We start from the raw sequence: 26,791 nt of genomic DNA, 5'->3' as shown, positions 1-26,791 counted from the left end.
CCTTGAAACAACAGCCAATAACTTGTCAGCTCTAACTGAATTTACTCCCATATAAAAAACAAAAGTGTTAAGTTACCATTTGTTACTAAAGATAGCAAACATCTCGTGCGAAAGAGTGGTGACTATTCGTCCGCTCTAATTCAATTTACTCCTTTGTGAAAAACAAGAGTGTCAAATTACACTTTGTAACTAAAAAACAAAAATATCTCGTTATATTTGCATGCAACAAGAACAAAACAATCGTTACCCGCACTTACTATTGTAAATGTTAGAACTGTTTCAAATCTAAAGTCTCGTCCCCTCTAAAACATGTCCTAAGAACTAGAAGCGACGATTCGTGACCTCTAATTGAATTTACTCCTTGTGAAAAACAAAAGTATCAAGTTACCTTTGTAACTAAAAATAAAAATATCTCGTTGCATTTGCATACTACTAACTCACGAACTGTTTCAAACCTGAACGCTCATCTCGTTCATTTAACTAAAATCCTCAGCCTAACCGACAAAAAAATGTCGAAGTAAACCCAATATATGAATACTTCCTCCTCTTTTATAGAAGAATAAATATGGCCGTTCTGAACTCTATCGGGATCAAATCTTCTCACATACCATTTACCTTTACAACAAGAAATTTGATTGGCTGTTTATAGTAGATCCAATCTGATTGGTGTGACATACATACATCTCTCACTCACTCACTCACTCACTCACTCATCCATTGACCCGTCCATAACATACCCGACGCGCCGACTAAGAGGTATTTTTTTTTACAAAAAAATAACTCAAAAACTAGATCCCACAGGTTTGGAGAATGCTGCAATTCAAAATTCAAAATTAAAATTACCCGAGTTCTGCAAAAAAATTTTCCAATACTGCAAACCCCAATGTTCCCCTCTTTCTCCCTTGTCACTGCTTTCCATGCAAAGACTACACTTAGTTTGCACTTTTCTCTTTCTTTTTAAACTCACACTAGTGCAGCATTATTGCAACCATAACCCCCAGGAGCATCTAAGGTTGTTTTTGAAATAGTGAAGAACAAACAGTACTATTACTGGTGCTAGTCAATAGGTGACATTTGCTAGCATGGTCACATACCGGTATATCTTATCCACGGTTTCATGAGGATTGTACAAAATTACTTTTCACTTAGTCATTTATGAAATAATTCAGGTTGCTGAAAGGCAGATGTTGTTTTACTGTGTACCTCTTCCACCAAAATGGACTTTCCAGGTAAATTCATTGTATCTCAAGGAAGTCATGATCATATTAAAAAAAATGAAACAATTGAGCAATTTGTTTTGCATTTACTTGTTATTTTCTTATCTTTCCTTAGACATTCTAATAGATACATGCATGTCCTGTCTTAAATAACTCCTTACAACATAAATGGCATTAACCTTAGTTGCTATTGACTTTGCCTTTTTTTTTGCTTCTGTGCAACATTTGGATATTTAGGAAGAATGAGAAGATGTTTTAATTAAAACCTTCCTTCTCCTAGATTGCTATGTAGAATGGTTCCATCATGTTGCTCCAAACTATATGGAACATATAGAGACTTGAAAGCTGTACTGTGATTATTGCTTTTTTTTTTTTTAATTTTTGTTTGCTTTAGAGAGATTTAGCACAGTTGCTGCTTGGCTTGGGTGTGGTCAAAAGTGCTGTGGAGATTTTCCAAAAATTGCATTCCTGGGAGGATCTTGCAGTTTGTTACCAGAGCTTGGGGTGGTATGCCAAGGTGAGAGACATGGAAACACTGAAGAAAAATCACAATAGTCATAGCTCATAGTACTGCAGCTGGACTTGACATCAGATCAGCCCTTTTAGATATCAGATCTCTCATTGATAATTAATGAGAGATCTGATATCTAAAAGGGCGTATATAGCATTTTGGGCCGATTTTTATATTTTGCAGGATCGAGCTAATTTTCGGCAGACTGACTTGTTTTGACATGAAAGGCATCGTTGCGTAATTGTGTTTGTTGATTTGCGCTTCGTTTTCGAGTATGCAAAGAAACTCAGTTTTCCGAGCGGCATCTTTTGGAGCGAATCCTTCCAAGGTGGATTTTGACGTGGCGCAAACTTAAACCGTTACTTTTAGCAGCTTCGACAGCACGGTTTTTTTTTTTAAATAGATGTTTTGATTTTTGAGAAATGTGATAGTAGAGAAATAGACCGGACAAAAAAATCGACCGACCCCGTATCGAACCGGTGTCTCGACAAAACAAACTCGTATCCGGCCCGTTCGGCGACTTATTCGCTTGCGCTAACGAAGCAACAGGAAGAGATTTGTGTAATTATATGAATAGTAAAACTAGCAGCAAATACCACGCTTCGGTGACTTCATCGTTCAGCAAAACAAAGGTTTCTTTTGTTTTTCGCTCAACAAAAGATCTTCAAAAGGTACCCTTGGAAAACTGAGTTTTTTGCATACGTTATTTCTCGAAAACGAAGCGCAAATCAACAAAAACAATTACGATGCCTTTCGTGTCAAAACAAGTCAGTCTGCCAAAAATTAGCTCGATCCTGCAAAAAATAAAAATCGCCCCAAAATGCTATATACCCCCTTTTTGCACGAAAGCCTTCAATTATTAAAATGCACCATCTTGGCAGTGTACCACCAATGATTTACTATTGTGTCCTTCCTCAAAATTCTGTGAGTAACATCGAGGATGAGAACAATAGGTTATTTTTAAATTTATGCATAGCACTGGCTAGAGATATTTAAATTAGTGTTGACGTTGCATTTAGGAACAAGCTGTTGGTTTCTTTGCAGCTGATAGCGTTGTAAACTAAAATTGATCTCGTAGTCTCGGTAGGTGGGTGGGTGGGTGAGAAAGTAAGGACAGTTATGGAAGACAGCAACGTGTAAGAGTTCAATTGGGTCTGGAACAGCGAATAAATGGCTACTCTGAGAAAGTGTCTCTGCTAATTCCCATTTATTAATTTTATTCCTTTATGTCATCAGCAAGCAGTTTGAATGCTAGTATTTTGAGTATTTATTTAATTTCTTTGTAGGCAGAAACACTTATTCGAGACCAACTGAAGATAAAAGAAACTGCCCTTTTATGGTGTCTTTTAGGCGATACATTAAAGGTAACAGTTCAGCATATTTAAATGAAATGTTAACTCCCCGGGGGGGTACGCCTTATAATGGCTTATACGGGAAGGCTCCGCCCGAAAGGGTGTAACCTTATCTGTATTTCATTGCACTTGTCGTTTGGTTTACTCAACTTTTAACATGTGGTCAAGGTAGTCTAGTTGTACAAGGTATTTAGTTAATGGTTACATCTGTTCTTTAGGATGCTAGCTGTTACGAGAAGGCCTGGGAACTATCAGGCCATCGGAATTCAAGAGCCCAAAGATCTCTGGGATATTTGTATTTAAGGGCTAAAGAGGTAAGATATGTATTAAGCACAATACAGAGCGGTTTTGCCCTGACTAGAATGACAGGTTTTTAGTTTCAACTCTACTATTCGGGACCCAGGCATTAATCACCTAATATGTAAAAGTCACTACTACAATTGCGATTAAGAAACTGCTGACCGTGTCCTGGTGCGCATATATCCCGTTTGGAAGTCTCTGCACTGGGAGGATTTAGACTTATATTTATACTCTTGAAATGACGCAACGAAAACTACTGGATTGAAAAGAAATAATTATATTACAGTTAGGTTATGCTTAAGAAATATGTTATCCAGTCAGCAACACAAGCTACTTAGAAAAACATTTCCGAGTTCAATCATTTATTTTATACGAAAGTGATGCTGCCATCTGAGGTAAGTTTGCTTCATATGAATCTGAGTGGTGGAGCGACCGACCGGTAGCCGAGAACTCGAGAGCTTTCCTTCTCTAGTGCTATGTTAGACCAGTAATCTGGCTGAAAATAAAGGAATGCCGGGATACCCTAGAGTTAAGCAGTGCGATCTCTCCTTTACTACATGTTCACTTATGCTGCAAACGCAGACATCATTTCATGGTTATTTTCCAGTTTTCGTTTACATTATTTCATTTCAAGGGCATCTGTAAATTGGCTTGTCTCCATCTTGGCTTTTGTTATGTGGTATGATTCTAAGCACATCTAGTTTCACATTCTTCAAAAAGGACTGAATTAGTAAAAAAGTGGCTCATGACTTAAACTAACACGTATTTTGTGTTGTCTTTTAGTATGCGAAGTCAATACCATGCTTCCAAAAGTCGCTGGAACTCAACTCATTGCAGGTATGTACCAAGTTAAACAAAGAGAGCTGCAAAAATTACCCCCCTGATACTATAAATAACGTTATACCACAGGTCATTGGTCATTATCTTTAAAACTTACAATTAAAGGACAAGATTACAGCGAAGTCATTAACATTGACTGATGAGGGGTGGGTGTATTGTGGCTTCTTGACTCGTGATTTATTCGGAAAAATGGTGTGTGAAAAAAAAAATGTTTTCCAAAATGTTCTGTCACGAATAACCTCTATGAGCCATGATTTTGATCCTCATTTTTGTACATATATCACAGAACATATTTAACAATTGTTCCACGAGTGCGTGTTGGATATAAGATGATAGAGCCAACGAGGCGCAGTTGGCTATAATCATCCTATATCTAACAAGCGCGAGTGGAATAATTGTTTTATTAAAAACGCCTCCAAAACATAGAAAACTAAAATAAAAATAAAGATTAAAACGCCCCAAAAGTTACGCCTACGCCTACCATATTTGTAGAGTATGGTATAATGGTAAGCAAATGAAAACTCTTGAACTGCATTATCCAATGATCCAGATTTTAATAACGTGTATTGTTATCTTTCTGTAGCATGGAGTGTGGTTTTCCCTTGGTTGTGCAGCAATGGTGACAGGAGATTTCCAACTCTCTTCCAAAGCATTTCATCGCTGTGTTTCACTTGATAGTGAGGTATAATACTAACGTGCCTATCAAAGTTAATCTCTTCTTTCCAGGAATGTCTTGACTGTAATAGATTAACTCCATTTACTGTGCGAGCTGTTTTTAGCTTGCTCTCCGAGAAAAATGCTTTTAGCAATGTTTTGAAATTATGTCAAGAAAGAAAAAATACTGGCGCTAATACAGTAATTGGCTGGTTACTAGTAGCTGCTGTCAATCATGATAACGTGTGCTGTCGTGAAGTGAGCTCAAAGGTAATTTGAGGCGGGCGTCAGTGGGCGCGTGACTGTTACATCACTCATTTGGTAGTTCTGGTAACGGTTGATGACAGTTTTAAAGTCATGTGTTGGTAGACGTTGAACGTCTGCCCTGTCTGTTACCGCTGTAATCTTCTAGATTTACAGCAAGGATTTGTTTTGCCAGTGGCTAATTGTGAGCGATTTATCCTGATGCTGGGCTTGGTTTTGTTTGTGTATTTTGTCTTGTTGTTCCAAGTCAATGTGAACCTTAAGACTGTAGCATTGGGGTATTAACTATCAGCAACTGATTGTTTCCGATTGGATTTGTACCTTTTTGTGAAGTAATCTATTTTGAAACATTTTTAGAGTGTGATTTTATGACGTTCTCTCAACAGAATGGGGAAGCATGGAATAATCTCTCTAATATCTACATAAAGACAGGGCAAAAGTAAGTAGATTTGGTTTGTAAGACTGGAACAACACGTTTATCAGTCTTATTATTTTTGCCCGCGTGTACTAAACACTTGCAAAGGAAGATAAAATCAAAAGAGTAGGTAGAAGAAAACGAACGAAACATGCAATATCAAAACCAAAAGCAGAAAAGGAGGTGCAAGACTGGGGAAGATAGATGTACCACCCTGAAGATAGAAGTGGATTACGAACGACTAACTAGAAAATGCAGTTTTTTTCAAGATGACCATTCCTGATGTAACTCTGTTTGTCCGGAGACAAAGGGAGTTGAGGAACCCTGCAGACAATCTTACGCGTGATATTCCTGTTTACTGAAAACTGGATCATTGGATAATGCAACTCGAGAGTTTTCATTGGCTTAGCCATCATGGCTTATGATCCATTATACCATACTCTACAAATATGGTAAGCGTGCGCGTGATTTTTGGGGCGTTTTAATTTTTATTTTAGTTTAGTTTTCTATCTTTTGGTGGCGTTTTTAAGAAAACAGCTAAAATTCACTCGTGCTTGTTGGATATGAGATGACTATAGCCAACTCGCGCTCGTGGAAGAATTGTTAAATATCACGTGCAAGGAAATAGAAAGTAGACACAGCAGCTAGTTTGTTTAGGTTCAGTTCCTTGACTGGCTGATTGTCACTGGCCAATAAGACCCTACAAAAACGCTGTCTAAATTAAATAGATGATTTGTGATAATTTACTGAATGTGTAACTTTAGAGTGCGAGCACACCTTGCTCTCAAGGAAGGTCTGAAAGCCAACTATGGCAGCTGGCACATGTGGGAGAACTTTTTGGTGGTGAGTCTGATTGCGTTAAATTTATAAAAATTGAAATTTATGTTTAGAGATCTATTAAAAAAAATAATGTAGTTTTGACATTAATCCAGCTTTTTGGGTTAGTAATTAGTGTTATCGTAATTACTCGTGTTATCGTTGGTATGTTGGTATTAATTTAAGTTACTTGTTTGTAAATTATTAGTACTCATTGTAATTACTTACAGTATGTTAGTATTAGTATCAATGGAAGTTATCTGTTTGTAAATAATGCTTGTACAAGTAATAAATATGTCCAAAAAAACTGGGAGTTTGATTGCGTTGGCATATGAGAATATTTTCACATACCAAGGAAAGCAAGAATTACTTCCATAATTGCTTAGAAAAATATCATGTCTGTTAATATACGGAAAAATAGAATTGCCGTTGTGTGCTGCAGTATGAAGCAATGTCCTAATGTAAGGCGAAGTGCACCAGCATGGCAGGAAGGCTCGCGTGGTTAGCAAGTGATTAGGTCTTGAGTCATAGCTCTTGCACTTTGTTTCATATTCAAGGAACTTTTGTTTAACTTCTTTGGTTGCGAGCTGAGAATGTGGAGTTTTCATGTACCCTCTCCTCTCGGCAGTGATGTTACCGTGTAGCAGCGCATGCTGCTTTTCTCGAATCCCTTAACTATACCCAATTCTGCATAACCAGTGCGTAGTTCTCAATAATTGTGGTACAGTTAGTGCTGTCGTTCCTTGTTAGGTTAGTGTTGATGTTGGTGGCTTCAGTGATGCTATTTCAGCATATCATCGCTTGATGGACTTACGAGAAAAGTACTGTGATACAGAGGTGAGACAGAAAATTCTATCCTTGTCCTTCCGATTACTTTGGCAGATTTTAATTAAGGTTGGTGTTTATCTTGTTCGTAAGATCGATAGTTTCATGTATCTGTACTTTATTTGTTGTCGTAGGTTTTAGGCATTCTGGTAAAAGCGGTGAACGAAGGAATTTTGGACAACCAGGACCAACCAGGTGGGTCGAATCTTTGGGTAGATTGTGTTTTCATTTCTTGTTTGTGATGCTCTCGGGGAATTTTTTCTTGCGGGACACAGCGGGTAGTCCCCAGCGGGAAAGATAGCTCCATCTTGCCCCCCTCAGGTAGCCAATCACAGCGCAGGATTTTGTTAATCTTTCCAACTCACGGAGCTGGCCACATAATAAGAGATGGAGTCCTTTTACTAATCAGTTGGATTTTATTTTTCAGCCTCAATTCTTAAACCAAAGATGCTTAAATTGATGGGAAGGCTTACATCACAGGTACAGTGTTATAGTGCTTGGAGTTAGCTATTTTGAAGTTTTTGTTGCAATGAACGTAAGAGAATAACCAGCAGTTGTCTTATCTGTCAAGGTCACCAACAATTTTGAGGTGTGGAAGCTTTACTCAGATTTGTACCGAAATGGCGAGTCTCAAGAAGACAAAGAAAAGGTATGTTATAGTGAAACGAGGGCAAAGTTTGTTCTTGTCTTGTACAGACTTCCAACGAGGGGTAGAGATCAGTACTGGCAAATTCAAACTGTATTCCAATTTTACTGATTTACACAGGCGTTAAACTTCCTGGTCAAGGCCCATCGCACTAGAACCCAGGCTCCAGGCTGGGAAAATGATGTCAGCCAGTTCAAGGCAGTCATAGAGTTGACTGTTCACCTTTGTCAAAGTAAGTAGCACTTTGTTGGTGTAGCGTATCTAAAATTGTTAGATTTGATCAGTTAAGTTGTCAACAATTTACACTAAGTCACTTGGTTTAAGTAACCTTGCAACCCTTCGTTCAAGAATAAGCTACAGACCAAACGCTAAAGTACTAATGATAAGTTAATATAGATTGTGAATTTTAAGCTCGGTAATGAAATGTGACACCATGTCAACCAAATGTCACACCAGTAAAGTACTAGTTTGGGTTTTGGCTTGTATTAAGTGTCCCGACAAGCATCCCTCTGCCTTACCAAGTTCGATCTTTCTTCAGTTCTTCCCTGGTTCACTGGCAGTGTCCGTTAACAATGTACAACCTACGAATTGAGGATGGAAAAGAGACCTGCTTTTTAAATCACTGTCGCATAAGTCCAGAATCTGCCTCTTATTTCATTACGGCAATGGCATGTAAAGGTAATTCCAGGAATGTCAACAGAGGACGCTGCGAAAGAAAGTTACAAAAATTCGCAGCGATTTCGAATAATGAGAATTATGTTAGACTAAGATCTAGAGACTAAAAAACGTAACAGTGCACTGCTAAGTTGATGTAATAAACTGGTTCTTCTTCCCATTTATCTCATTTCAAACTGATTCTCAGACCATCCCTTGGCTTTATTTTCAAGTAGTGTGTGTTACGTTTTAATCATTTCCCTCATTCATAATTGTAATTATAGTGTACATGGAAGTTAGCCAATGCAAAGACAACAAGGCTGAATCAGTGCAGCTTCTGTCCTCAGCTAAACTCAGTCTCAAACAGTTGATTACAAGAGCTAAGGTCAGTGAATTTATCGCTTGTTTTGCATCGCTGTCAGTCCAGGCTTTATGAAGCTGAGGCGAATATACTGGATGGCCCAAGAACAGCGGCGTTTTCTGATAAGAGAGATCTTCCTTTTCCCTTTGAGACTGGAAGTGCAGTTCCCGTAGCTTGTCTCTTAACTCACAATAGATATTTTCGTATGACCTTGGAAGTCTCTTCGTTACAGTTCGACTGGGACGTGCCAATGGTTGACCACACGAAAACGCAAAGCCGGCGTTTTTAAATTTCCCCGGTTTGAAAAGTGTTTTCGAAAAGCTCCGTTTTCGTGACGGATTAGTGTGGACGGTAAGCCCATTTCAAATTTCTCCGGCGTGGTGTGGACGTTGCCATAGTCACGGACGGCCTATAAGCCTACATTTTCAAGTTTCCGTCGCAATCTTGATTTGTTGTTCCCCGTCAGCTATTTTCTACCCTTCTTTTAGAGTTTTCCTGATTGCCTTATAAATTAAGCATTTTGTTGCATCCCATTAATGATTATGACATAGTTTAACATTCATTTCAACAGAAACACCACACCGATCCACTTACTGGGGAGATTCATGCCGAACTTTCGCAATCCGTCATGGACTTAGAGGACAGTCTACAGAGAACTGTTGAATTGATTTCTAATTTTAAGAGTTAACTGGATTATGTTGTGATTCAAATGGATGAAGCACTTCTGAAAAGCCCACTAATAACGTACCCGCCGAGATGTAACCTGTCTATTTCCTGCGAGGATTCAGTTTGTTGTCAAGCCGCACAATGGAGCAAAAAATCGACTTACAGGACAGTGCAAACCTTCCAAAACCTCGCGCTGAATGTTTAGTAACTACAGTTAACAGAAAGTGGCATTTGTAAAATATCATTTCTCCCACCGCTAATGATAGTCGCTAATATGGGGATACAGAAAAACACCACTACCATATGTGAACACGTGATTTATTCAGAAAAGAAATCGAAACAAACTGAAGTCCACACGCATCTGAGTGGATTCTATGGGTAAAAAGATTTATAAAATGACTGTCTGAGGAAATGCTAGTTGCAAATAGAGTATTAAATAGTAACGGTGTATCAAATATACCTATAGAGTGTTTTTAGTCACGTGGCCAGCACTCATGCAAATTTATTGGAACAAAAGAAAGTGTTTACATCAGAAAAGAGTTCAACTCCCACAGGACTGGTTTGATACACCATATGGCCGCCGTTTCAGTGTTTTTGGACAACATTATTCTGTTCAGAGCAGCGTCAAAATCAACGTTTGGAGACCAGAATAACATAAGTGCTACATTTTCTTTCTTTGAAACTTATCCCAAGAGAACAAAAAAGGAACGCTTTTAGGAAAAACGGCGGGAATAAGATAAAAGCCAAGATGTTCATAACGAAAACTCACGTCAGTGGCCGTTAACTGTTGTACAAAAAAGAAACAAAACAAAACAAAACAAAAAACAACAACAACAACAACAACAACAACAAAAAGACCACGAGATGACATAAAAAATTGGCGACAAATTCCTTCCCTCTCCACAAGAATGTCACATCACATGATAACCAAGTTATTTCTCATAGGCGCGAGCTTTGCTATTCTGTCTGACTTCTCGTTACTTTTTTGGTACTATATTCTAGTTTCTCGTTACTTGCGGCTCTTCTGTATATTGATTCTGGCTTGACGAAAATCCCTGTAAAATTTCCATACATCGTGGACGAATTGTTAAGCTGTAAAGTAGAACCTGCTGGCAGACGTCACTGGAATTCTAAACACACTGATGTCCGTTAAGGGAAGCCGCTTGCTTAAGATGCGGTGCAGTTCATTCAAAGACAGCATTGGATTGCCGTTAGAATCTTGCTGGATGTGAAATTCCGATGACAAATTAGAACAAAGATGAGGTGCAATGGGCAACAGAGGCTCGTCTCTGGAGTAAATGCCTTTTGAATGCGGATTGTATGATCTGTGGTCCGTGAACTGAATTGACAAGTGAGGTCCAGTAACAACACCCCAGTCTAAACAACACAGATCAGTGAGTCTAAACACAGCTTCAAGGCAGTGACTGTTCACTGCACTATCCTGTGGAATAATTACAAAACAGAACATTACTGAATCGCAGTAAACATGCAGCGAAATACAATGAAGAAAACACCAATCTGAAGATTTGTTTTAGAGTTTGATTCCAAATATCTTGAAATTGAAAGATATCACTGATCAAATGTTTAACATAAAACTGTGTGGAAGCATGCTGTGTTTTCAAGATTGCCACACATTTATAATACATTGACTTCTGTCCGCTTAGACTGCGAGCAGTCTCTCTTTTCCTCGAAAATCCGTGGGAAGAACGTAAAACAAGTGAGCATGCGAGCGTGACTGTGAGCGTGACGTGCGAGGCTAAATTGTTTTGTGTTCTTCCCCACGGATTTTCAAGGAAACGAGAGACTGCTCGCAGGCTTAAGTCCGCTAAAAAAAAAAGCGATACACACTTTCTAGCACAGCTACATTTTGTTTGTAGAAACTAGACGAATTGTAACAAAAGAGCGCAAACACTTCAACATTAGTTAACGGAGATCAGCGACCGAGAGCCCAACTACTACACCTCTTCATAAAACATTGCCTCATTCCTGAAATTTAAGTTGGTTACTGAGGACTTAAAAGGGTTATGATACCTCGACTGGCCACACAGAGAGTGTTGTGAGACTTGGTAGCATCTGAAGTGCATCAGCCAAAGTAGAAGAGATACCAAACATAATAAGATCCAGATGAACAAGTCTAACAAACCACAAATGATGCAACTGTCAGTCGTATTCTGATATACACATGGTGCATACATGGCTCACGCTAAGGATATGCCACCCTAAATAAATTTGCATACATTTTATACACTTAACATAAATTATTTCAATAATTACTGTACGAATTTTTGATAATTTACCTATGACAGAATTGCATGCAATAAATTAACATGTAACGAAAGGTAAGGTGTATTGGTAGACAACGCAAAAAGTAGAAGGGGCGTTAATATCTGTTGAGATATGACGGAAGGCAAGTGAAATACAGTCGAACCTGAATATAACAGCCACCCTCGGGACTTGAGGAACTGGCCGCTTAATTGTCAATTTCAATGGCGTATTATACACGAACACTTCATGCAAGGAAACAATAGGACAATGAACACTCTTTCAAGCGATCAATACTTTAAACAAGGTTCAGTGCCAACTTGTAACTTAACGGTATAATGTACGTAACATTGTGTAAAAGTACTGTGCAATAAATTATCCTCTACTCTTCTACGGTATACAGTACTGTATTTCTATAACTTAGAGTTCACAACAAAATATCTCATTCCGTCATACCATAAATGTTGCGTTCAATTTCATAGTTGTTACATTCAATTTCACAGTTGTTACGTTCAGTTTCACAGTTCTTACGTTCAATTTCATAGTTGCTACGTTCAGGGTGGCCGCTTAATACAGATAAAAATAACAAAGCAAGACAAACATAGGACTACTACAGGGTGGCCGCGGCCGCTAAACCCTTTGAATACCAACTACGCATATATATGCGTAATTAATGGTCGTGCTCTTTGTACCACTGGTGACGTCATTAATTTAAATATGATCAGATATTCTTGATAAGCAGATAGTAATGCTAGGCTAGCCCTTCCCGCACAATGGTCAGGTATAGATATCGACGACATTCCGACGTCGCAAATCGAAAAACAACGTTATCAGATTTGGTGCAAAAACGGTGGTAAAATGGTCCACTACGCCTATGATTGATCAAGGTCCATTTCTAGGCTTCGCCCGTAATTAACATCCAACTTTTCACGGCAGCCAGAAAGAACATACAATGCAAAAGGTAGCCAGTGTAAAAGGGCCGAGAAAAACTGAAAGGAAAGGGGCAGCAAACAAAATTGAGAGATCAGTGGCAAAAAAAAAAAACAAGTCCAAATTTTGGCTTATGCGCATGCCCTGAATTAAAATTTTGCTCAATTTTGTACCTAATCCTCGAAAAATCTCTCCACTTAGTAAAAAAAAAGCTTTCTTAGCAAACCTTAAGCTTATTTAGCGTCATGGCAGCTAAAAAACCTGACCAAACGGTTAAAAACGGTATTTTTGAGCGAAAGTTTGGTATTCAAAGGGTTAATAGACGTGGCTGCCTAATACAGACAAATACAGCGTTTGTATGAGCGCTAAATCGGGAGTTTGAAAACTGGCCGCTTAATAGAGGGTGGCCGCTTAATACAGGGCCGTTATGTACAGGTTTGAGTGCACATAAAATGAAATGCTTTTCCAAATTACAACGTAGACAGCTGATGACTACTACCTTCTACAATAATATGAAACCTGACCGATGGGACAAAAATATGTTGAAATTAAGTACAATTGGTAGATCTGTGTACATTAAGCAGCAATGTATACCTGTGCATGTCTTTCAAGGCTCGTCCCAGTCCATCATCACTCCTCCCACACTCTAGTCGTAAACACCGTAACTTTGTAAGGTAACCAAGGCAATCGTAAGTCTGAAAAAGAAGAAACACAGCTGTATTGACAAACCACACACTAACAAGTTCACAGTTAAAATCTGGTGTGAGCAAGAAGGTGGATGAAAGTACTCGAATAACGTCACATAACATTACACATTTTAGCCGTGCAAAGACCATTTGACCATTTTCAAATGAAATCTTAGCCAAAAATACATCATGAATTATCAGTAATACCGCACAAGTGAATAGGTTTTTTCACGCGTTCTGATTGGTGGACTGGGAGGTGATTAGCGAAGTACTATTCACCTCCACTTCGATGAATTGTTACTTAATCATCGCTATACCGGAGAACTGCACATGTGCAGTGTGAAATAGCAAACGTTTTTCCGTGAAATGAAAATTGTAGGATTTCTAAAACAGTTTCAGTGTTCTATCCAATCCATTCCACTTCAAAAGTTTCAAGGAAGTTCTACACCAAGAACTGAAAAAGAAGTTCTCACCTCGTTGTCCCAGTCAGAACAGTCTCCTATTTCAAGTTCCTCTATGTTGGACAAATGTCTGAGAAATCCAAAGTCAGAACCAGGGACATTTTTTAAAGTGGTTAATGACTGTGAAAATCAAAAGAAAAAGACTTTTCAATTGAGGTTATTTTAATATTTTCAATTTCCTCACTGACGTCTTCCAAATTTTCGTTCCCCTGCATGAAGTGAAAATTTCAGCTACTGTTAACCGAAATTCACAAGTCTTGCAAACAATAAACGACTGCAAAGACATTGATTTACACCCGAAAACCTTGCTTGCTTATTTGTGACAACAGAAATAACCTAACTCCCTCCCCTCCCATCCAATACAGCCACGTCTTACTACTCACATATAAGAGCATATCGGGTAAATAGTAAGCGATGAAAGCTACAGGCTGGTTTAAGTATAAACTTCACTGTAAGTAAGTAAACTGCAGAAATTGTGTGCTAAGTGTTACCAGTTTAGTGAGATCTTTGAGATTACTCAGTGCTGCCAATCCTCCACTGAAGGCAAATGAAGGGAGAGTTAAGCCACCACAAGCTGCTCGCAGCTGAAGTCTCCTGAGAGAGGTGAGTTGAGCAAGTTTCCCAAAATCCAAGTGTGATGTGTACGACCTTAAATAATGGGAAAAGAAAGAACACAGTTATACAAGGCACCTGTGCATGGTTGCAGATGGGATGTAGGGCGAAATCATGACTGTAATGAACTCTAGCAATCAAATTTAACAGATTTCTGTTGCTCTAAACTGGCGGAAGGTTCGTGTTAAACACAACACAGGACCAATGATGCGGCATGATAATCGTGAATCTCCTGAAGTATTGAATTGGGTTAGTATGTACATGTAGAAGATGTAGTAGGAGTGGGGATCGTAAAACATACCATCTTTCTGGTTCACTCTCGATATCACTTATCCATTCTGCAGTTAAGACTTCCAAGCTGTCGGATATAAGATATTACATGCGCCAGTCAGTAGCTATTCACAGCCGAATATATGAGGCAAACTGAGTATTGTAAAAAAAGTACCGTAAGAATCACCATTGTACTGATGAAGACCTAACACTCGAAACGAAAGCCTCACAAACTCGTAAAAGCGGTAAATTTACTTTTATTGACGTTGATAAATAGCAAAGAACGAGGAGTCAATTAGTTAGGGAGCAGCACGAAAAGAGGCAAGCCTGGAACAGGTTACTAAGGACACGAAACTTACAATTTACAAAGTATGGCTCGCACTCTATTTTCTTCATCCACACAAAAAGTCTTGAAGACTAAATACTGGAAACTTCTCGATTCTCAATCATCTCTGTTCCTTTCTGAATCAGTTTGTCATGTCAGTCTTGATTGTCTCATATGACCGATACTTATTATATTTTGAAAATTTTGTGTATAGCATATTACATGTCATCTGACTTCATCTTGTGGCCCCTTTAACCCTGTAATATTATACCATCATATTATTAGCAGTTTCACTGAGTCACTACTTACTCAGGTAAACATTCTGCTACTTGATGAAGAATCCATGTTGGCACAAGCCCAAAGTCTAGCCACCTCAGAGCAGATAGTTGACGAAACACATTTCCAATGGTTGACCATGAATCAGCAAGATTCTTGCTATGTACAAGGCCCCTTAAGTCCTGCATATCAAAGAACAGTTCAGAGTTTATATCTAAGTGATAACGGTATTTTCACTCACTCACTTCACACCAGTCGATATTAATAAATAGTCAACAGATGTATGAAAGAATAATACTAGAGGATAGCCCTTATGTACCAGCACACTCAGAGCAAAATGATTCCACTTGGTCAAAAACTTTGTACAAATATAGTACTGAATAAATGAATAAAATTGCTGTGTGCAGTGCAATCAGTCCTACACGTCAGTTCACTCTGCTTTTCTTTGAGACTTTTATTGCGTGTGCAGGGTAATAGGGTGGAATGAACAAATTCAGGAATATAGTCTTATGACTATAATCAAAATTTTCTAAGCAATAGACACACTTGTAGTAATAGCCCAATCACCTACAAATGCTACATCATTAAATTTAACCTGACATGGATGTCCAATTATAACATACCATTCTGTGAGTAGCACACTGGACCATCCATCTTGCAGGCATGTTCCAGTTCTTAACTTGCAGTCCATGTAGTGACACTCTTCTCCACTATGAAAAAGAATTCCCTAATTGAAAACCAAATGTCCAATTTCTCCTTAATGAAATGGGACTTATTAGATGTTTTGGTGTATAGTATCGCTGTATATTTTTACGAGTCAAAATACAAACAACAAGTAAAAACATACAGCGAAACTACACACCAAAACATCTAATAAGAGATTTATTATCCACCTGCTGTAGTCAATAAATTTATCAATGAAAGAGGGCGAGTGTGACAGTTTTGCGTGCGCGCACCGACCTGTACAGCAAACAGGTTTTCTACTGTACAAATAACTGTACAATATCACTGTATATTTGTACTGTTATTTGGACGGTATTCGCTGCAGTTGGATAATAAAGGCCAATAGTATACAAAGTCACGAAGAACTGATAACATAGCAGAATTATTTGTCCTCACTTGTAAGCAAGTTCCAAGCATGTCCAACGCTCACCACTTGCTCTTGTCGTGAATGTTAAGATTCAAGCAGTTCAAGGGATATGACTTGTGCGAGTGGTAAAATAGGTATTACAATTGTTTCAAGTGGTAAATGTGGTACTTTTCATTGAAATAAATTAAATCGTCATTCCACAGTAAATGGTGAAACTGCATCTCATTAAGTAAGAGACCCTGTCAACTTGAAGGAGTCGTAAAACTGGTGAAGCTGCACACAATATACTAAATAGACAATCTAGAGTTACGCCATGTGCAGGAAAAGTAGCAAATTACGTGGCAGACAATTAAAACAAAACTATGCATGCAAACAAACAAAAAAAGAGCCCATGCAATGTATACCTTGTTCCATAAGTGTGTACAGGCAAGTGGGATGCTTTAAGTGCGAAGCTCATGAAAACAAATTAAACTCAGTATGCATGCATACAACACAAACTGTGCACACAAACAAAACAAGAACAACCCAGGCAATGTATTTTCGTTCTATAAGCGAGGCAAGTGATTTGTTTTGTGTAAGAAGCTCACAGAAACAAATTAAACTATGCACGCATACAACTTACATTCGAGAAAATTAGTTTCCTTATAACAGTAGAAATGCTACTACGACTTCAGAAACTTGAGAAGTTCTTGTTTACCTCTGTCTATTTGTGTGTAATTTTGCTTTTAAAATCACCGGCTTTCTTCACAAGTGTGTTAGCGATCGTGTTCATGATAAAAGTTTGGTATCAATTTCATCCACTCTCAGCTTACTGGTCTTTCAACAGAACTTGTACCACATTTACTGAGGAACATAGTGACATACATGTACGAAGGTAATTTGATGACAGTTACCATTTCAGCTATTTACTTGCAAAGCATGTTAAAATAAATTGCTGTCAGAATGTTTCCTTAGTACGCATCTTCAGATGTTACAATCCATCGAGAATAAACAGGAGTGACGTAGAACACAGACAGCTGGAGTGTTAAGCCAGCCAAAATGAAATTCTTCAGAGGGTATTGCGGGTGTTCATATTATACTCTTGGAAATTCCAGGGGGTGGGTTATTTTTGAGCTCATAAAATGGAAATTCTGGGGAAGTGGGTGCTGCACATGAAATTCCCTCTGTGGTGGGGTATGGATATTTTCTGGAACTACACAATGACACATAGTTCAGTCCTCAAAACGCATTAAAAAATGTTCTCACCAAGATGGGCTGGGATGATACTTGATTCCATGTAGTACAAACACAGCTTGCACTGCAGGGGACAAAAACATTAAGTTATTAACATGTGTATATATTCACTATTGTTTAAGACATTCAATTAGCTTATGTTACATAACTTAGTATAATAGCCAATTTCTGCATGTAGCATAACACAAAGTTGATGACTCCACTTAGAAAAACAATTTGTATAAAAGGCCACGGGACAGGAAGCTTAGTAGGTGCATTGGCTATTTAAACTAATGACTCAAATGTTAGAGCATAATCATAATATAAGATTCACACAATTTGACTCTATAGAAAGAAAATGGTGATCACTCTTCCTTGATTAAGCAGAATAGTAAAACTTGATGAGTGTTCCCGTGATTAAGGGCCCTCCATCACACTCACTCTACCTTAAGAGTCAATCAGTGACAGCTCAAGAGAACGTGGAATTACAGGTTAAAGGAAAAAAATTACACTCCAGGGAACCCCAAACAATCCAGCTTGAACCTGGAGTCCAAAGCACTTTAGGCCACTCAGGTAATTTATTAGGTTTAAGCTTGTAAAATGTCTACATTCATATTTTACGGTATCAAAAATGTTTGATATTTCTTTCCAATATTCTTTCCTGGTTGTGTTTCTTCTTAATTTATCTATTTATGTCGTTGTTATTTTCTATCAATTTTGAGACGCACATTTTGAAAATGTATGTTGAATTTGCACCATGCAAGTCCTTATCATCATTAATTTATTATTAATTCATTATTATTAATATTACTATCGTCACTACCTGCACAGATCAATGAGGGGAAGATAAGACAAGATGTGAAGCAGACAATCAAATGAAAGCTTCAGGATAGGACATAAATCTGTTAATTTGATTTTGACTTTAAGAGCATTTGGGTTTTCAACCAGCGAACAGTGCTGCAAATGAATGTACAAGAAACGACTTTAGTTCAACCCATGATACAAAGAAGCTCAATAGCATGGCGTCAAGTATAGCAAAGTCAATCAATCTAAATAACATACACTGTATTACAACTCAATGATGCCTGATTTGCCTGATTTGATTTACAGGTTGTAATACACAGTTCTTTATTCAGTTTGCACTCATGACCTCAACATCACAAGGTCCAATTGCTGAGAGAAACACAGCAGGATGTGTGACACATACACAAATTCTTGGTGAAAGAAGGTAGAAACAATATTTTATTGTTACTTAATTGTTTCAATAACAAGTGTTGAAGTTAACAAGTCTTTGTAAACCTCTTGAAAGTGAAAACGTCAGTGTTATATTCCACCAATCACTTAAATTAAAAGGGCAACTGCAAGAAGGGAAGCATTGAAGTGCACACGATCAGACGGTTCAAGTGTCCAATTACAGGTATCCAGTACAGGTTTGAACAGCTGTAATTGGCCACCCGCTAGATCACAAAACAATTCTGCGAGAAATAGCTGAATGGAGAACCTGAATCACACTCACGAATTACTCATAAATTAATCTGATAACCCCTAACATTTCCACATAGTATATTTCTGTCATTCTTTCCCATCCTTCTATTTTATTTACTTTTTGTTAATTTTCCTATTGTAATGTATTTATAAATGAGAATGTTTGTTATTAGATTATGATAGACTGACATGTGTAGACTAGCACTGGGGAGTTTAAGAAAACCACAACAGCAATGGCAATGGGAACGTCGCTAAACAAAAGGTTTAATGAGCAGAACAATGGCTGGGCATGTGCGTCATAATTCTTGATACATTTCTTTGCTGTCCTCTGCAAACAACAATGTGAAATGACCAAATTCTGCGTTGTCCAGAGAACGTGAACCACGACTGCTAACTTTTTATCTTTATTTCAAATGTTTCACCCTGTCCCAGATTCAGTTTCATGATAGTTTTGACATTAAGAAACAAACGAAAATGACTTAAGAGTATCGCGAGATTCGTAGGTAAAATATAAATTAAATAATTTTTTAATCGACGTTGTCCTCAGCGTTGTGTCCTGGTTTCTTAAACTCCCTACTAGCTATCTGAGGGCCAGGCCAATTGTAACATAAAGAATTGGTTCATGCTTAGTATGTGTATGTCGAGTTATGGATGCACATGGGAAGTTTAGAGAGCACCAAAGAAGCATAAGAGTTGCTTGAGACAATAGCCGAGAGCAACCCTAGCTTCTCGAGTGCTCTCCGAACTTCCCAAGTGCATCCATAACTTGACATACATACAGCTAAAAGCATGAACCAATTCTTTTATAACATGGTGACAACATATTGGGCACTAAAACATGTTTTAATTGTGATCAACTACAAAATTCTTGCAATGCATGGTGAAGGAAAACAAAGGCCATTAGGATCCTAACACACCACAATCAGTTGAACGAAAATGCTTAACCTGGTTTGTCAATGAAAAATTCGCTTCTTTGATTTAATTATAATGAAAATGTAGGCAAACAAAGTCAAAAATACTCAATGAAAATGTAGACAAACAAAGTGAAAATACTCAAGTTTTAAAGTAAACATCTCTGCTCGGCAAAAGTCAAAGGCTTGAAGTAGGGTTTGGGTTGTTCAGAATAATCTTCACATTGCCGAAACTTAAACAAAAGGAACTCGCACTAACCTCGACGGAAATTTTGCAGCTATATTGAAAATGCACACATCATGTTATATACGCATGGCCGTGTGTATATGGAGATTTCGTTCATGATGGCTCAATAGGAATTAGGTTGGACTAGCGTGCACGCTATTTTATAAATCAAGTTGACTTGTAAACCAAAATAAAGATGACTGATCTATATACTGTATACAGTTTTGTTATAAATGCTTCACTCATCCATTTTACTACTCTACAAGTAAATGTACAGCTTAAATGAATTGTAACTCACTGTGCAAATGTAGTTGTCTTTATGTTTCTTGATTTCAGTTGGTGTAGACAGAAACACACATTCTGGGTGAAAGAAGTTCTTGCAGTTGGTGCACTGTAGTGATGGTCTGGCATTATTACGATTTGGACAATATCTTGTACATATCACCAATGTAGACCATCTACATATTAGGGAATAAAATCATTAGTCCTATGCTAAGTGACAAAGAAGAAGAGTGGAAACAAATTTGGACTCTGAATCGAGCAATAGATGCGCAGATTAACTAGGAAAAATAACTTGCCTACTAAAATAGCAATCCTTCATGAACCCAAAACAATGGAGCATTGAATTGTGGCATTGTAGAATCGAGTACAGCTACCACGGCTGGCAATTTAAGCTGCAATCCAGCAATATCCACCCTGATGTCTGCAACCAGCTTTACAAGATTACAGGTAAGGTAACAGACAAATAGCCAAAAGACAAAAAAACGCAGCTTGGATGACAAATCCAGGCAAAGCTGGAACTGCCACCTGTCATCACCATATGCACTGCGTTAAAACCACTGACTGAAGGTGTCAATCAACTTCACTGGTGCTCTACCTTGTTTCCAAGGTGTCCAGCTAGCATAGCTCTTCACACTGATTTCAACATTAAGCTTGTTTGGCAAACTAGACCCACAAAAGAATACATATAATTTAGATGTCACATAAGCTCACAGCTTACTTGGATTTTCTCCATGGTTCCTGTGTTGCTATGACTGAAATGGCACGAGAAACCTAAAATTTAAAATGGACATTGAGGTATTTCACACATACTATTAATTTAAAATACATGTTTTCACTGCATGTGAAGTCAAAATATCTGAAGTAAATCACGTGATTTACTGGAAACTTTCCCAGAACTTTCTGTACCATTTGCTCCCATTCTGGAATTTCTTAAAATGTTTGTTGTCAATATGGAAAGTAGGCTGCACTCAATGGAAAAAAAGCACATCATACCTCTCTGTCTCCTCCACCAACTAGAACATGACTGTCAAAAGAAAACCAATCTGGAGACAAATAACAGATCTTCTCTGCTCTTACTGGTGAAACAAAAAATCCATCAGTCAGAAAGAATATTTCTTTCCTATAGTAAATTAAGAAGTACATAGGGGAGGTAACATATTTTCCAGATGGTTGCAAAAGGGAGTATATTAAATAAATAGTTTAATGTCTATTTAACCATTTGATAGTTATTTAAAATTAATAAGCAATTATGTATAAAGTTAATGTAATTTATACTTACAATATTTTTCTACATCAGCTCGGCAATTCTACAAAAGATGATAATTAAAGAGAAAATGTTAAAAGCATTTTTCTGTCACACAATCAACATCTGAGGACTGGAATTACAAAGAAACTAACTTTCTGAAAATCATAAATTAAATTATACCTTACTTACCTCCCCTTCACTTCATCCCTTAAAATCAGCAGTTAAGGCTAACCGTATGACTATAATTATTGAACTTTTATCAACAAACATGTATTAAAATGTACAAGTTCAACAGAAATATTTCTTACCAGTTTCTTTCCACAGGGTGTTATGTAAATGACATCACTATTTCTGCCAGATCCTATATGCCTATAAATAATCTCCCGCTGCCATCCTGATGAAGAAAGAGGATGGTTTTAGAGGTTCAGTTATTCAATAGCTCCTTGTCAAGGTGAAAGTGACAGTCAATATACAGTATTTATTATCTTTTTGAAATAATTCTAAATTCCTTTCTACATCATTGTTTCTATGTTCCATACTTTATTGTTATGTGCACAAGTTGCTAAACAGGTTGTTTTCTGGAAAGGCTGACAGCTTCTTGTAATTTGTTATCAGTTGGCACTGTATAATATGTACATCTAGGTCCCATTTATCAATAAAAGTGCAACTCTCCCTGGAATTTCATTCCACCCAGCCCATTTGCGGCATTCCCTATAATTTTTCAATGCAGTGTGTCAATAAGGAATTCCAACGGGTCACTTCCCAATGCTCCCAACGTAACCTTATCGGGTTTTTGACCTGAAGCCCCTCACGTATCTGGAACACTTCCCATCTGACCTGACTTCACCTAACTTGTTCATTGGTGTCATCTTACCATAGTCAAAAGGTTTCTGCATCTGTGGTATACTGAGTAACACAGGACTGTCATCTCCTGCTCAAAACATAAAATAAAATATCATGATTAAGTCCACGTTAATTGGCCTACACTTTCTCAGATTTCAATCCTTATTTTGCTGCCAAGTCAAAAAATGCCAAAATTTAGCAAATCATGGTATGCTTAATCTTATAGTATATATGCCTTGGTTCCTAACAGAAGGAGAAGGAAGAGGATTAAAACAATCTTTGCAGCGCAGCAACATTTAGACCATTTTAGGATTTAGCTTTTACATCTATATTTAATGGAAGTGTTTAATATGATAATTATAATTGTAATTCAACTATTCGCATCTCTAATAATTTTAGGTTATTTGTATTCATAGCATTGTTCATTTTTCATTAGGTTTGTAATTTTATTTTCCAAGGGCCACAAGTTGATTACCCTTTGGCTATTAAGTGTTAACATACCTTAAATTAAGTCTTATTTTTATTTTTATTTTTATAGGAATGCCTTGTCCTTAGGTGGCAGCCATCTTGAATAATGAAACTTTTACCCAGGAGGGTTCCATCAAGTCCGTCATGACCATCCAATAAATTACATAGATTTAGCCAAGCCTAAAAGTGGAGCTCCTGATTGCAATAGCTAACCATTAAGGAAAAAGAGGATTTGTTTTCCTTGGATCAGAAACTCAAAAAACAATCACTTGTTCAGCATGTGGTTTTGCTATTTTTTCCCATTAAATTTTCACAAACTATACCCAATTAGCATAACCAAGATTGTAGAAAATACGTACGCAATATATCAGAGACCTTCCAAGAGACGATTGTGCAAGGAATATGTCGGAAGAAAAGTAAAAAGCGTGCAACAGACGCACGTACACACGCACAGTCACTTGACAACCTAAATTTCCAGATCAAGTAAGACATTAAGATAACAATGTTTCAATGTAAGATCATGCACAACATTCTTGCAACTAAAACGACTTGTTTTAGAAACAAAATTTTTGACAACAATGTACACATGGTAGTACCTCTAGATAATAAATTGTGTTCTTACGCTGCTCTTCTGTTATAGCCTATTGGAAGACCTTTCAAAACTGGTGGACAAATAAAACGAACCAGCAACTAACATTTATCAAATCTATATAGCGTGATTCTATACAGGGTTTTCAACAAAACAGAACACAGATACATGTACTAGCACAGATACTAACACTTACAAACATTATTGTTTTAGCTATGTAAACTAAATGATGTAAGTAGCGTTAACTATCATGTTGTACTGTAAGTGCTGTTGTAAGTATTGTAACCAACTGTTTTTACTATAATAGTAAGGTTTAGTACTGTGCTGTAATATTACTATTTTTCTCTTTTTATTTTGTTTAATTTCCTATTTATTTGTCAGTTAATAACTAAATAAAAAAAATATACAAACAAATAGCCCCTCATGACCTCACATGGTCCTTGGGATATAACTTCTTTGTTAAATCTGAAGGGTTAAATAAGCTTTATGCATCCACTACTGACAATTTAGGGTATATGATTGAAAAACGTTACTCTGGTTTAAAAAATGTATAAATGTTAGTAAAAATTTTTGTAAAAGTCCCAACATTTGGGCTAAAACTTCAGCCTTCATCAGGGGAAAGTGACAAGGAATTTGTAAAAAGGCACGTTCTTATACTATGCAAATCAGCAAATCGAAGCTAATCATATGTTAATACATATATTGTTTGTAAGTCATTCATCATTATCATATTTTATAATTTTTGACAATCTGATTCTCAGAGGACATGATTCTCTGGGTAAGTACTAAAAAACTTGAGATTTGTGGGAGATATCGGAAGGTGAGCCAGCGTTAGCCAGAGTGGTTACTCTCTATGCATGTTCAGCAACTGCTATTGAACTTAAACATATGTGCACAATCAAATTGAACCAAAATTTTCTGACTGTTTCCAGAGTGTAGTGCTTTTGGTCATTGCTGACTATGGAGTTCGATCTGGGGACAAGATTGAAATTTTGAAAATTTTCAAAATTATCAAACAGTAACAGAAGAGAAATTTCAGTGGAAACTTCAAAACACACCTTCAGAATAGAGATTACCCAGCTAGAATTGTAGAAAAACACTTGTCAGAGATTAACTTTCGATAGAAAAGTGGCACTAGCACTGAAAATACTGCCCTTTGTAATGCAATACCACCTGGAGTTGTCTAACCTTAAGGACACACTCATGGAAAAAAGGCACCTTATTCAGAATCAACCAGGACTGAGAGAAATCTTCAAGGAGTACCCCCCTTCCCCCCACCTGATCTCGTATCAAGGAAATCCATAAAAGATGTCCTAGTAAAGGCTAAGCTGTGAAGGTTGTAATGAACCAATTCATCTGCAAACTGGAGTGGTCATGCAGGCCCGTCAACACAGTTTCTCTTTTGTAGAAATTTACCAATTAACTTACATTATGTTGTTTAGCATAAACAGTGACCTGAGCAACTGCGAAAGCCTGTTGTAATACCTTAGCATGTGAAAGCTCAGTGTCTCATCAGGAAACACATCATCTTGTCATAGTTAAATTACTTTGGAACTTGGCGGGATCGGGATGACATGTCTGAAGTAACTGAGCAGGATGTCAGGATGGAGGAAAAATGGTGCTAGGAAGCAGGATGTGCTAACCCTATTTTGAGCCCCCAACCTTAAAAACAGGCTTGCATCTGCCACTGTATATTAATGTACATGCACATGAACTGGCTCCTGGAGAATTAAACAAGGCACACTAATTTCACTTGTCAGTATTTTCAAAGGGTCTTCAAACTTTTCCGCTGTGGCTACATGTCTGGCAGTTGGACAGGTCTTTTAGAATACTACGTGTCCGGCAGTAAGACTTAGAAATTTTTTTATTAAGTAAAACACCGTAAATTGAATTGAATTGAATTGAACCTGGGTCGCTGGCATGGCAAGTGATGCTCCTAACCACTGCGCCACAGCAACCGGCTGGCAAATTTCGGAATTTTTAAAAATTATTTATAGAGTTACCCTTAGCATTATTGAAAGCTAACCGTACACAGGCTAACCGGAGAGCTATTTAGGTTAACCAGAGTGCTTTTTAGGCTAACCGGATTGCTATTCAAACGTTTTGACTGCCGGTCACTTTATAATAGTCTACGTTATAAATCCCAATATACCGGGTGCCAGGCTCACCAAAATTAGTATTCAGCCATATAAACAAGGATTTGACATTGTTAACTGAAATTTCTAAAAAATAATTTTGACTGCCGGACACTGAGTATTTTGAAAAACCTGTCAGGCTGCCGGACATAGAGACACAGCAAAACTTTTCAGCTGAGCATGAAAACTTTGAAAATATATGTGAATAAATCGTCAACATATTTTACTTGCCTCCGTGGGATTAGCTACATAAACTATCCCCCTAATGTCTCTACTGTGCCAAACTTTATTAACCAATGTAAAATGCCACCTGATTATAAACGCCAGCTGCATAGAATCTTTACAAACGATGACGATACACATAGCAAAAATGCTCTAACAACTGTATTAAGGTGATTCGAAAGCTGAAACCTTCTTTATGTGCTATCATTGATGGTCATAAAATAAAAACGTAATGACATAAACTTATAGATGAATTAGCATAAGAGACATAAGAAGATCAATTTGTTTAATATGTCGCAGAACTGACAAGTCGTATAATCAAGGGCAGTTGCATACTTATGTAGCTTTTCAGCTACAATAATAACCTCTAAGCCTTGCATTATAGAAAATGAATTTTCAACTCTTGATTCAACAGCTCGCATAAGCTTATTTGCTGCTCGTATGCAATTCAATCTTCGCTGAACAGGATGTTGTGATCGCGTGCACAAGAAATCCAATAATACATGTATGCAGACGAAAACATATGTAAAATTTAAAAATAATTCAGCTCAACGTTGTTACCACTTACCAAAATGATCGTGTGGAATGACTTGGCATTGCGAATTCGGTCTCCTTTTGGCCATTTTTGTGTCATAAATTCTTCATTCCAATGGTGCTACGCTTATCGATCGGCCAGCGTGATGTTTGTAATATGAGCTCTTATCCTGTTATTGGCGGGAAAAGGAATTTGCCTGGTTAC

The 26,791-nt window shown here is 37.5% G+C and overlaps 2 protein-coding genes across 2 annotated transcripts in view; one reads left to right on the top strand and one right to left on the bottom strand.

Moving 5' to 3' along the window:
- Positions 1-9,976, top strand: part of LOC110068754 (tetratricopeptide repeat protein 27-like) — a 25,906-nt gene extending 15,930 nt beyond the window's left edge. Inside the window, exons 16-30 of the mRNA XM_089291514.1 lie at positions 1,170-1,229; positions 1,612-1,734; positions 3,015-3,092; positions 3,299-3,394; positions 4,164-4,217; positions 4,804-4,902; positions 5,525-5,577; positions 6,318-6,396; positions 7,120-7,206; positions 7,329-7,389; positions 7,622-7,674; positions 7,766-7,843; positions 7,961-8,072; positions 8,779-8,879; positions 9,427-9,976. Of these exons, the coding sequence (XP_089147640.1) occupies positions 1,170-1,229; positions 1,612-1,734; positions 3,015-3,092; positions 3,299-3,394; positions 4,164-4,217; positions 4,804-4,902; positions 5,525-5,577; positions 6,318-6,396; positions 7,120-7,206; positions 7,329-7,389; positions 7,622-7,674; positions 7,766-7,843; positions 7,961-8,072; positions 8,779-8,879; positions 9,427-9,543 (1,251 nt within the window). The 3' untranslated portion in view covers positions 9,544-9,976. The remainder of the gene's footprint in view (positions 1-1,169; positions 1,230-1,611; positions 1,735-3,014; positions 3,093-3,298; positions 3,395-4,163; positions 4,218-4,803; positions 4,903-5,524; positions 5,578-6,317; positions 6,397-7,119; positions 7,207-7,328; positions 7,390-7,621; positions 7,675-7,765; positions 7,844-7,960; positions 8,073-8,778; positions 8,880-9,426) is intronic.
- LOC110068757 (uncharacterized) lies at positions 9,824-26,791 on the bottom strand. Its single transcript, XM_089291518.1, has 17 exons — positions 26,621-26,791; positions 22,670-22,726; positions 22,104-22,189; positions 21,829-21,856; positions 21,543-21,625; positions 21,268-21,320; positions 20,566-20,725; positions 18,469-18,602; positions 17,679-17,730; positions 15,967-16,053; positions 15,377-15,525; positions 14,774-14,830; positions 14,352-14,508; positions 13,873-13,980; positions 13,308-13,408; positions 11,553-11,655; positions 9,824-10,962 (listed from the first exon to the last, which is right to left on the bottom strand). Exons 1-17 carry the CDS (start codon positions 26,673-26,675, stop codon positions 10,609-10,611), a joined length of 1,824 nt encoding a protein of 607 aa, XP_089147644.1. The 5' UTR covers positions 26,676-26,791; the 3' UTR covers positions 9,824-10,608.

The sequence above is a fragment of the Orbicella faveolata genome, unplaced genomic scaffold, assembly GCF_042242905.1.
Source record: "Orbicella faveolata isolate gen_17 unplaced genomic scaffold, um_ofav_v1 contig_24, whole genome shotgun sequence".
In the NCBI taxonomy this organism is placed as follows: Eukaryota; Metazoa; Cnidaria; class Anthozoa; order Scleractinia; family Merulinidae; genus Orbicella; species Orbicella faveolata.
This window is presented reverse-complemented; position numbering and strand designations above follow the sequence as displayed.

Bases quoted from the DNA above. Each gene is read 5' to 3' on its own strand.
- LOC110068757 (XM_089291518.1), bottom strand. From the start codon at position 26,675: ATGGCCAAAAGGAGACCGAATTCGCAATGCCAAGTCATTCCACACGAT. The intron at 21,626-21,828 runs GTAAGTATAAAT...TTGTTTCACCAG, and splicing joins AGCTGATGTAGAAAAATATT to TAAGAGCAGAGAAGATCTGT. The intron at 14,831-15,376 runs GTAAGTAGTGAC...TATATCCGACAG, and splicing joins GTAGCAGAATGTTTACCTGA to CTTGGAAGTCTTAACTGCAG.